General features: G+C 46.8%; 1 protein-coding gene across 1 annotated transcript; it reads right to left on the bottom strand.

The window, feature by feature from the left end:
- Window positions 1-226: 226 nt before the first annotated feature.
- On the bottom strand, window positions 227-12,308 carry LOC129695157 (uncharacterized). The gene is made up of 2 exons (XM_055631923.1): window positions 10,413-12,308; window positions 227-8,222 (listed from the first exon to the last, which is right to left on the bottom strand). Exons 1-2 carry the CDS (start codon window positions 10,498-10,500, stop codon window positions 4,498-4,500), a joined length of 3,813 nt encoding a protein of 1,270 aa, XP_055487898.1. The 5' UTR covers window positions 10,501-12,308; the 3' UTR covers window positions 227-4,497.
- Between the last annotated feature and the right edge of the window lie 125 nt (window positions 12,309-12,433).

Genomic DNA, 12,433 nt, shown 5'->3' with positions numbered 1-12,433 from the left:
TTGCATTTACATTTATACCAAGCTAATTATGCAACAAATCTGTAGGTGTGTAGGCGGCACAACTCACCCGTTGCAGCGGCTCCTACAGCCTGTCTGGCTTTTTTTAATTTTTTGTCTAGTTAAATGTAGTGTTTGGTGTTTTTTAATAGTGTTTTTAAATGTGTATATGTGGGGGGCGGTGGGGGGGGGAGAGGGAAACCGTTTATAATCTCTTCCCTGTCCGGGAGACCCGACCTTTTCCCTGCCGGGTCTCCGTTGTGGTTGGGGCCTAGCACCGTGGAGCGGCCTCCAACCTGAACGACCCGGGGGCTCGGGAGACTGCGGAGCTGCGGACTACTCACCATCGTGGGGCTGCTCAATTTACAACAATTTTCACCATAATTTTCAAATTTTCATTTAATGTATTATTTCAGAGAAATCACATGATTTATTTTGCTGGTGGAGAGGAAACAACAACCAGACACTGGTATTAAGGGCGTCAAGCATTTTATTTCATTTTATGAATCATTTATTATTTGATTACTGCACATCTACAAAGTAAAGCAGGGGAAGAGATTACTTGGTTCTGGAAGAGATGTGTAGTTCGGGTCTGTATTACATCTTCTGTTTCCCTCTTTTGACTCCATCGGGCACCTCTCCCATTGCCCCACTGTGTCACCTCTCCCATTGCCCCACTGTGTCACCTCTCCCATTGCCCCACTGTGTCACCTCTCCCATTGCCCCACTGTGTCACCTCTCCCATTGCCCCACTGTGTCACCTCTCCCATTGCCCCCACTGTGTCACCTCTCCCATTGCCCCACTGTGTCACCTCTCCCATTGCCCCACTGTGTCACCTCTCCCATTGCCCCACTGGGTCACCTCTCCCATTGCCCCACTGTGTCACCTCTCCAATTGCCCCACTGTGTCACCTCTCCCATTGCCCCACTGTGTCACCTCTCCCATTGCCCCACTGTGTCACCTCTCCCATTGCCCCACTGTGTCACCTCTCCCATTGCCCCACTCTCTGTCACATATCCCATTGCCCCATTCTCTGTTGGCCCTTCCATTGCCCCACTTCAAGTTGCCTCTCTCCTCCTCTGTTAACGTCACCACATCCCCGTCTCTCTCGATCACCTCTACCCCACCCCCCGTGATCTCTCTACCACTTTTTCTGCTCCTCTCCATTACCTCTCTCTTATTTTTACTCTGCTCACTTCTTTTCATCACCATCGCATTCCTCTCTCCCTGGTGGCTCTGCCTCCTTCCTGTCACCTCTCACCCTCTCGTTGTCTCTCTCCATTGTCTTTCCTCCTCACCAACACTTCCCTCTTTCCCTAATGTATCTCCCATTCCCTGACACATGTGGTTCCGACGTCTCTCTCTCTCTGACTCCTTTCCCTCTATTCCTGTCTTAATATCCTCTACTGTAGAGTCGCTTACCCTTCTTCATTTCACCATCAACTTTTTCTCCTTCTGTTGTCACTCTTTCTGTCTCCGTTTCCTCATCACCTTTCCCTTAGTGGTATTCCCTGATGGATACACTTACTTTGTTCTGTCTCCCAGTGGTCAGATATCCGGATCAATACTCAATAGGGTGTGTTGATTTGTAGCTTCTGATGAGCCTACTCATTTGTCCCAGAACAAGAACCTAACTTCCCAACGAATCATCAAAGTCGGTACACATTAATCAAACCCAGCGCATCTATAATTGTTAATTAAAACAATAGCATTATTAGCATTGAGCCATATATTCATTACAATGCAATGTCTACCAGGTATACATTCTTGAATATGCAGTAGCATCAACGTTAGATCAATGGTCCATTGAAAAATTACACATAGCTGATGAAAGGATAATGAGTCGAACAATAACTGCTGGAGTAACTGAGCAGGTCAAACAGCATCTCAGTGGGACATGTCTTCCAGAGATGCTACTTGAACAGCTGGATTACCCCGGCACTTTGTTCTTTAAAAAAACTATCCTATTGCTTTTGGAAAATACATTTATCCTATTGCTTTTGGAAGATAAAAGTTGTCAAGGAATGAAGAAAAGGGAGAATATGGAATAAAAAATGAGTACTAGACGTAATAAGTAAAAAATGCTTATTAAGCAAATGGGGGCACAACGTATCATTGCAGACATGTTTAAGAATAAGACCAAAGCATTTTAAATGTATCCAGCAAATGCATCGGACCCATTGAAACCATAGGATGTGGATGGAATTTGAAATGAATAATTCTCCTCACCTCTGTATTCACGGAATGGAGCGACATTGCAGTCGGTGAAACCTTAAAACATGTTATCATTAAGAAGGAAATATTAGATAACTTGGAAGGATTTAAGATGGATATACCCAAGGCTGCTACGAGAGGAAGGGGATGTGATTGCTTTGAGCTGTGCAAGGATTCCTGCTGTTGTCTCTAAAGTACACGAAGGCTGAAGAGTGGAAATGTGGTGTCTTTATTCAAGGAGGGCAGTGGGAATAAACTAGGTAATTACAGCACTGAATCTACTATCAGTCATAGAGGAGAGGAAAAGCTGTGGAACAGGGTGGATGTGCACTTGCACAGACAGAAGAACTTTGTTAAGAAGAGATCCTACTTGATCAATCTGATTATTTGTTTGAAGAGGCAATAGAATGTATTGACTAGGGCATTGAGGGTAATGTAGCCTTTGACAGGGCATACAAGGGAAACTTGTCACGGAGGTTCGAGCTTTTGGGATCTAGAAGAAATTGGATCCATAATGGGCTTGTTAATAGGATTCAGAGCGTGATGTGGAGGATTTATGATCATGACCAATGTTGTGTCAGAGAGGCTGGTGATGGGGCCTGACAGTTGAAAAGAAGAATGATTTTTTATCTCAACACAGAAGTCTGATTAGTAAGTTTGAAGATGACATGTAAATTGATGTCAGTCATAAGCAGTCTAGTCTGAGGCTACTTGATACATTGTTAATTTGGTGAAATGGACAGAGGGATGGCAGGTGGGAGTCACTGCCGATATGAGATATGATTTGGGAGGACAAACAAGGCCGTGACTTGCAAAATGTATGAAGTGCCATCGGGACTAGGAGGAACTCCATTCCGATATGCAGGACTTGCAGGCTAGGCATGTGCCACAACAGGGCAGGAAGGAGTCAATGTGGTGACTCAGTCCCGTTACCAGCTGGGACACTGAAACTCTGCCTCAGTTGCTGGCGAATCGATGGGCAGGATGTGCATTAGGCAGCGGGGAAAGTAAGCTTGTACCCTGTCCCTGAGTGCAAGAGGGACTCTGAGCCTGTTCACAAGGGGGCTCAGATGTCCCTCCCCATCCTCACTCGTTACCCTATACCTGAATTTCACCGATGCTTTTATCCACGGTCTCGAAGGTAGAACAAGACCTTGGTAATATAATAAACATGGAACATAAGCTCACATCAAGGTGAAGGTCAAGCTGGAGAACGGGTCTGGTGCAATCTGGGATAGTCACAGCACGGCAGAAGACCATTCAGTCCATCGTGTCTGTGGAAGGCAGTCTAGCTCGCTCAACTAATATTTGCCTTTAACCAGTTCCACATCTCCCTGTAAACATCACCATGGAATCTGCACTGGATCACATTCCAATGACGGCGATACTGAGCAGCTATCTCCCAGCTCTAGTTCCCAGATGTCTGGTGCCCTGTGGTCCCTCTTACAGATGGTTTTGTGTGCAGGTGGGGGTATTTGGTTGGCTTTGGCCTGAGGCTCCTTCTTCATGGAGAAGGTCCATTGTCCATTGGGTGATGGGGTCCAGGACATGGAAGGTACTGATCCCTGAGAGGTGAGCACACGTTGTTCTCTGATGTGATGCTCCATTTCATTTGGTCCTTCTCGTGCTCTTGATGAGACCAATTTCTCAACGAGCCTGTGAGCTGGAGGAGTTCCTGTGTGTGTGTCGCTGTTTCAGTGGCGACAGAGATTGAGTCCTGCTGAGTTTGATGTGCACTCTGTATCTTGTCCTGAGGCTGGGGGTGGGGGGGGTAGAACAGTTTCCATGACATTGTCTATGACTACTTTACCCCCCACCAGCCCGTGACTCGGACTCTGACGATGACCAGGGAGGGACAGAGCTGACAGAAAGCTTCCCCTCCTCCGAAGCTCGATGGGAAATGTGCCGTCTGACCTCACGGACAGAGCGGGGTTTGGGGAAGAAGGTTATGATCTAGTGCAGGGGGCAGCCCATCTAGTGAAGAATTGGGCGCCGGGATTTAGGTGAGCTCTCCGCGCGGGAACATGAACATGGAACAGGAAGGGTCGTGGATAGATTCTTCAGGCTTTCATGAGGTACTGATGTGGTACTTGGATGAGTAGCAGGGTGAAGGGTGTGGCAGCTAGCGGGTGATGATGGGGCAGCATTGAAGAAGCAAGGTGTGGTGTGAAAGGCTGTGGGAAGGTGAGGCAGGAGAAGGAGAGGGATTAGAAGAATGGATTATTTCAGGGTTGAGTGAAACATTTGCTCCCTCTATTGGGAACAGTTGGAATGGTTATCATTTACTATTTGAATGTGAACCAATTTTTCACAATAGAAACTATTCCAGTGTTTTTTCCAGCATTTTTCCCAACCATTGGACCTCCCTTCGACTCCCCTGGTAACAGATTCTCATTATTTGCTACCTTTTGTATTAACAATGCCTGTTCCTTTACTTCCCCCAGTGTCTGAATTCGCTCCATGAACCCGGGCTTCGCCTCTTCTTTCTCAGACTGAATCATGAGGTCAATGTAAGCTGGGGTGGATAATGGGTTTGGCCTCAGAGCTATTTCTTCAAGTCGTCTAATGCTGCCAGATAATTGATCAATCAGCGCCAGAACTGTGTACTCCACATCGGCAAACTCCCGCTTAAGTGATTCCATAACATTCTGCTGGGTCATCTTTTCACCATAGGCATTCTCGTACTTTTGTTTCAGCTCACTGTATGTCCTCTTCTCCTTTTTCGTTACATAATCAAACTTGTACTTTTGGTTGAAGTGAACATTCCAGATGCACTTTAGTGGACAGACCGTACAGTTCCCTTGTCTGTCCATTGCACAACAATCACGTTTATCATCATCGTTAGGAATGCCGCAGGGAAAGTGGCAGGTAAAGAAACATTTCTGACAGTTGGTTATATAATTACCAGTCCCACTAATATCCTCCTTTACTGGATGTGTAACTTCAATCTCATAGTCAAAGTTTTTATTTGCATCCAGCTCGGTTTGGTGTTGGTTCAGAGCTTGTTCTGTTTTCCTGAGTTCTTCCAGTTTGGCGAGACCAACTCGGATCTGCGTCTGCAATCCCACCACTGCAACTTCCAGCTGCTTACGTTCCTTCAGAACCTCTCTGGTTAAACTCAAACTTTTGGTTTCCATTGTGTTCAGAGCTGTAAAGAATTTCTTCATACTGTTTGCTCCCATCTTCCAAAACATTGCATCAAAGTTATCATCGTTCTCTCCCCCTGAGATTGGACGCTGGGCAAAAATAGCTGAATTGTTAAACTTGAAGTGTACTGGCAGACCCGTTGTGTCTATGGGACACGGTACCTCAGCTAATTTCAGGGCACCCAGGATGGGGGGAGGCTGTCCGTCTGCGAAAGTCACCAGGATCTGAATGTTTTCTGCAATATCTTTGCCAAAAATAGCAAGAATCGAATCAAAGACATATTTCTGTGCGTGAGTCAGGCGAGCCAGGGAGGCTTGAGCAACAAAACACACGGCATCAATGTGATCAACACCTTGTGGGGAAGAGAAGAATTCACGGATTTGCTCAGTGATCTGTTTATCCCGGCTGATGCCCCTGGTGTCACCGAATCCTGGTGTGTCAATGATCGTCAGAGAGTAATCGATGTTAAATCCTTTCTGATGGTGGAGCAGGTAGGCAGTGATGGAGGATGTCTGACTCTCAGCCTGGGATTTTCCTGTCTCTTCTGCTATTAACTTGTATCTGAAGTAGTCTCCCCATTCCACGCCCAAGATGTAGTTGATCATCCCATTGATGAGGGTTGTCTTTCCTGACCCAGTTGCTCCCAGAACCATAATTGTCTTCATTGTATGTTTTGTAGTGGGTTTTCCGAAGGAGCATTTCACAAGCTGTTTGAATTCATCTGCTATCTCCTCCTGTAGTTTGAGCTTGTAAATGGAAGGGTTTCCTTTGGATATTAATTTAGTGCCTGTGCGACGTTTCCGGGTTATTGTGATTGGTGTGTTTCCTGTTTTTATTGAAACCTCCTCACTTGCTTCACTAGACCCTGTTTCTCCACAGTCAGCAGACACTCGGACTTGGTAGACGGTCGTGGGTTTTAGTCCCTCTAAACAATAGTGACATTGTGCGTCTGTTGTCTTAACTTCCTCCCATAATCCACCTTTCGTGTTTAAATTATCTGACGGTTCTTCCCTATATTCAATTCTGTACCGAAATATATTAACATCAGCTCCAATCTGACCTGGTCTGTCCCAGTGCAGTGTTGGGCTGGATGAACAATCCTGGAAGACTGGTTTACCAGGTGGACTTGCTGGCCGGGTGATGCTCCTGTAGCTCTCACTAGCCTTGCTGACCCCGACCTTGGTCACTGCTCTGTATCGGAAGTGATACTCCTGGTGTGGCTCTAACCCAGGTATTGTGAAGGAGTGGCATTGATCAGGTGTATCCAGAATTGTCCATTCCTCCTGCTGGCTACCACGGTACTCTACCTTGTAGCCCACAATCTCATCGGCACCAAATGTTGGTGGCTGTAACTGCAGAGTCACACTGTCATGTGTTGTTCTACTAGACGTAGGTATCTCGGGCTGTGACGGAGGAACAAAGCACTGGTTCTCCAGACATCCTCCATCATACAGGTAAATTGACGCTCCTATGTTGCTGTCATCCCGCACAGATCCAACAGCAAATTTTATTTTCCCATCTGCTATGTTGGCGGTGGCGAAGTCCAGGAATGATCCTGATAGCTTCCTCATCTGCTGGGACACAGATGGCAAGTTAAACCAGGAGTCACTTTGTCGTTTTGTACAGGCTCCATCAACAGGAGGTTGTGTCTCCATTTTCTGAGCTGTGGGAGATTGGAGGTAATTGTTTGCCTCTGACAGGTAGAGATCCTCATGATGTAATGTTGTAAATGTATAGCAGACCACGTAAACTGTTGCTAAATCCATAAACATTTCATCTAACTCACTCTCGGATTTCACAACTGGTATATCTTTCAATATTCTGAGGTAACGTCCCACAACCCTCATCTCCCGTGCCTTGTCACCCAGCCATGTGGTCAGTGCTTGGTGTTTAAATGGTGACTGCTCCCTGTTCTTCAATATGTCCGCCAGCAACACTTCCTCCTTCCCACCGCCCCGAATGGACGGTAAAACTTTACATAAAGTCCCCTGGAAACCTAATTTGTACTCCAGACACATCTTTTGGAATCGAAGTATAATATTTATAATCTCAGGAAACTGAACTGCGACACTGTCTTTCATCAGGTCATTGCACCTCATCACAGCCTCATTGAGCTGTTCTAGGACATCCTGGCAGCGATTGACCAGTCCCACGCTGATCTCCCTCACCAGCTGGGCAGCTTTTGAGTCAAGTTTATTGAGAGGATAGAGCCAGACTCTGATGGGCACTGAATGTTCTCCATCTGGACCCAGGAGGTGTGGAAGTGTTGCGTAGATATTGATGGCGTCTTTGAAGGTGGTGGGATTGTTCTTCAACGAGAAGTCCCCATAAAACGTGCAGCTAAACTTCTCGGTATGAGATTTGTGTTCTTCTGTCATTTCTAGGGAGGCCTCTCCCTCGATCGCAATCATAGGGAGACATTTAATTGTTGCCTCCATGTTGCCCTGGATATTCTGTATCTTCTCTGTTGATGAAGTCATTTGGTCAAACACAAAGAAGGCCTGGGCCCCATACAGCACTGCAGTAATGACATGGGTGGCTGAGCCCTCATCAAACACACTCGGGTAGGTAATATTCTGTCTCCCTAAGTGACTCATCGTCAGTTGTTCAAACTTGGTTGTTGCTTTGTACTGAAGGGTAACTCGTGCTTGTTGCTCTGATTCCTTCGTGTCTCTGAGATATTTTGCCGACCCTTTCACCTCCACTAACCCACCCAGGAAACTCGCTTTCAGTGATGCTGACACATCGAGGGCAGCGGCTTTCTTCTCCATGGAGTCTGATGCAATGATGTGAAACTCAGTGCTGGGCTGGTCACGATAGTCAAGGTTGCTCTGCAGTGTCTGCAAGTCCCACAAGGTGACGCCTACAGGATAAATCAGCAATCAAAACTGTTAACGTTGCGAAAACTACTCAAAGTGAATAATATTCCTTCAGTAGATTCAATCTCTGTACAGGATGTGTCTTGGGCTGAACGTAAAACACTCTACACTCACTGGACTGATCACATGAGTAATAGGTGCGGCCTGGTGGCACAGCAATAGAGGAGCTGCCTTACAACGCTTACACCGGCAGAGACCTGGTGCTGTCTGTGCAGAGTTTGTACGTTCTCCCCGTGACTGGGTTTTCACTGAGATCTTCGGTTTCCTCCCGCACACCAAAGGCGTACAGGTTTGTAGGTTCATTGGCTTGGTATAAATGTAACATTGTCCCAAGTGTGGGTAGGATAGTGTTAATGTACGGGGATCGTTGGTCGGTGCTGACTCAGTGGGCCAAAGGGCCTGTTTCTGTGCTGTATCTCTAAACTAAACTAAAAATACAATGAGTGCTACGGCGGGTCAGGAGGCAATTCTGTAGAACATGGATTAGCGGTGATTTGGATCATCTTCAAATATTCTTCAAATATCCATGTTTAGTTTAGTTTAGAGATATGGTGCGGAAACAGGCCCTTCGGCCCATCAGGCCCGGGACAACCAGTGATCCCCGCATGCTAACACTATCCTGCACACACTAGTAACAATTTATCATTTTACTAAGCCAATTAACCTACAAAACTGTACGTCCTTGCAGTGGGAGGTAAACCGGAGTTTCCGGAGAAAATTCACGTAGGTCACGGGGAGAAAGTACAAACTCTGTACAGATAGCACAGGTAGTCAGGATTGACCCTGGGTCTCTGGTGCTGTAAGGCAGCAACTCTAGCTCTGTGCCACCGTGCCGCTCAATATTCAATCCACTGTATAAACTGGACTATAACTGACAAAGTTGTGGTCACCATTGTGAGATTGGTCACCTGAACTTATGGCCCTGCATTGACCACCACTGTATCTTAGAGTGATACAGCATGTAAAGGGCCTGTCCCACTTAAGTGACCTTTACAGGCGACTGCCGGCACCCGTGATAGGTCGCCAAAATGTTCAACTTGTTGAAAATTCAGCAGCGACCAGAAAGATGCTATGTCTCTTTGGAGACCTGTCACGACCATACAGTATGGTCATGTGATGTCTCCTATGGTCGTGAGAGGTCATCCGTGACATGTCGCCAGGGGTCGCCTATATGGTCATGAGAGGTCACCCGTGACATGTCGCCTCGCCTGTATGGTCATGAGAGGTCACCCGTGACATGTCGCCAAGGGGTCGCCTGTATGGTCATGAGAGGTCACCCGTGACATGTCGCCTGTATGGTCATGTGAGGTCGTGACATGTCGCCAGGGGTCGCCTGTATGGTCATGTGAGGTCACCCGTGACATGTCGCCAGGGGTCGCCTGTATGGTCATGTGAGAGGTCACCCGTGACATGTCGCCAGGGGTCGCCTGTATGGTCATGAGAGGTCTCCTATGATCGTGACAGGTCTCCAGAGAGTCGTAGTGTCTTTCCGGTCAACGCTGAATTCTCAACATGTTGAAAATTTCGGCGACCTATCACGGGTGCCTGCAAAGGTCACATAAGTGGGACAGGCCCTTTAAGAGGCCTGACTTGCCCACACTGACAAACATGTCCCAGCTACACTGATCACACCTGCCTGCCTAACCCCTCTAAACCTGTCCTATCCATGTACCCATTTAACTGTTTCTTAACCATTGGGATGATCCCAGCCTCAACTACCTCCTCTGGCAGCTTGTTCCATACATCCACCACCTGTTGTGTGAAAAAGTTACTCCTCAGATTCCTATTAAATCTTTTCCCCTTCACCTTAAAGCCATGTCCTCTTGTCCTTGATTCCCCTACTCTGGGCAAGAGACTCTGTGCATCTACCCAATCTAGTCCTCTCATGATTTTACACACCTCTATAAGATCACCCCCCCATATCAACCCATACCAGAGGGCATTTGACAAAATCCCTCATGTTGAAATTCATTGAGTGGAAGGTATATGTGAATCCTACCACGAACAGAGAGCAGTCCTGAACTACTATCTACCTCGTTGGTGACCCTTGGACTACCCTTGATCGGACTTTGCTGGCTTTACCTTGCACTATACGTTATTCCCTTATCATGTCTTTCAATTCACCTACTCTGGGCTCATGTGACTTCATGATTTATGTGAAGACATTCCAGTACCTGGGATCAGAGCATCTGATCGGCAGTCGTACAGCATTCCCAACTGGAAAGGCCGGCCCAGAGTGGCCAGTTGCAAGCACTCACTCATCACTGAACCGGAAATGGACGCTCAACAAAATCCAGTGATCTGAAACAGAACGAGAAATAAAATATGAAGATGAATCCACTCGACGTACGGCTTTTTGAACATGTGACCAAAAAGGTTTAGTGAAGAGATACAGTGCGGAAACAGGCCCTTCGGCCCACCGAGTCCGTGCCAGCCACGATCCCCAAAAACTAACACTATCCTACACACGCTCGGGACAATTTACATTTATACCAAGACAATTCACCTATAAACCTGTACATCTTTGGAGTGTTGGAGGAAACCGAAGATCTCGGAGAAAACCCACGCATGTTACAGGGAGAATGTACAAACTCCGTACAGACAGCTCCTGTGGTCAGGATCTAACCCGGGTCTCTGGCGCTGTGAGGCAGCAACTCCACTGCTGCGCCAGTGTTTATGTAGAGAGATGTTAACTATTGCACTGAGAATCACAGTATGATTTTCATGTTGATGAAGGCCATTGTGCCCATTGAGTCCCTACTAGCTCTGGGTAAGAACAATCCATCTGGTCCCACATTCCCGCCTTGAAAATTCATTCCTTTCAGGAAAAAAATTTCAGCCAGACATCCATCGGGGAATGTTGCCGACTGGCCCGCTCCACACTACAGGAGTACGTGCTGAGGGAAGCACTGAGGCTTGGTGCAGCCAACGCCAAGGCTCCATGGGGGAGGACCACTGTCTAGGGTCCTTCAGCTGCTGGACATTGGGGGGCAGGGTCCGGTGTAGATACCCCTCAAACAAGGGAAGGGAAACAAGGTGAAGATCATAAGAGATAGGAGTAGAATTAGGCCATTTGGCCCATCAAGTATATTCCACCATTCATCCATGTCTCCCTAATAACCCCATTCTCCTGCCTTCTTCCTATAACCTTTGATACCCGTACTAGAATCAAGAATCTTTCTCTACCTTAAATATATCCACTGACTTTGCCTCCAGAGCCTTCTGTGGCAAAGAATTCCACAGATTCACCACCATCTGACGAAGGAAATACCACCTCATCTCCTTCCCAAAAGACGTCCTTGGAATCTGAGGGGTATCTGAGGGGTAACCATTTCACACCTCAGATTAGGAGACCAAAACTGTACGCAATACTCCAGGTGGTGGGTGCATTGAACAAGTGGCTAGAAGAGGTAGTTGAGGCAGAGATCCCAACTGTTTCTTAACTAACAGGTATATGGATAGGACAGGTTTGGAGAGATAAGGACCATTCTTAACGTCTTGAGTTTAGAAGAATGAGGGGGGACCTCATTGAAACGCACAGAATAATGAATGGCTTGGTAAGAATGGATGTGGAGAGGATGTTTCCACTAGTGTGAGTGTCTAGGACTAGAGGTCATAGCCTCAGGATTAAAGGACATTCCTTTAGGAAGGAGATGAGAATCCCTCTCACCCGTATCCACCTATCACTTGCCAGTCTTTGACCCATCCCCACCTCTCTTCCAGTTTCCCTTCAGGACAAGGAATTTCTTTAGTCAGAGGGTGGTGAATCTGTGGAGTTCTTTGCCGTAGAAGGCCGTGGAGGCCAAGTCAGTGGATATTTTAAAGGCAGAGATAGATAGATTCTTGGTTAGTACGGGTGTCAGGAGTTATGGGGAGAAGGCAAGAGTATGGTGCACCTATCATAGAAACATATAAATTAGGTGCAGGAGTAGGTCATTCGGCCCTTCGAGCTTGCACTGACATTCAATATGATCATGGCTGATCATCCAACTCAGTATCCCACACCTGCCTTCTCTCCATACCTCCTGATCCCTTTAGCCAAAAGAACCACATCTAACTCCCTCTTAAATATAGCCAATGAACTGGCCTCAACTACCTTCTGTGGCAGAGAATTCCAGAGATTCACCACTCTCTGTGTGAAAAATGTTTTTTCTCATCTCGGTCCAAAAGACTTCCCCCTTATCCTTAAACTGTG

Source organism: Leucoraja erinacea, unplaced genomic scaffold, assembly GCF_028641065.1.
Source record: "Leucoraja erinacea ecotype New England unplaced genomic scaffold, Leri_hhj_1 Leri_965S, whole genome shotgun sequence".
Classification (NCBI taxonomy): Eukaryota; Metazoa; Chordata; class Chondrichthyes; order Rajiformes; family Rajidae; genus Leucoraja; species Leucoraja erinaceus.
The sequence above is the reverse complement of the archived record's forward strand: the minus strand, read 5'-3'. Positions and strand labels throughout refer to the sequence as shown.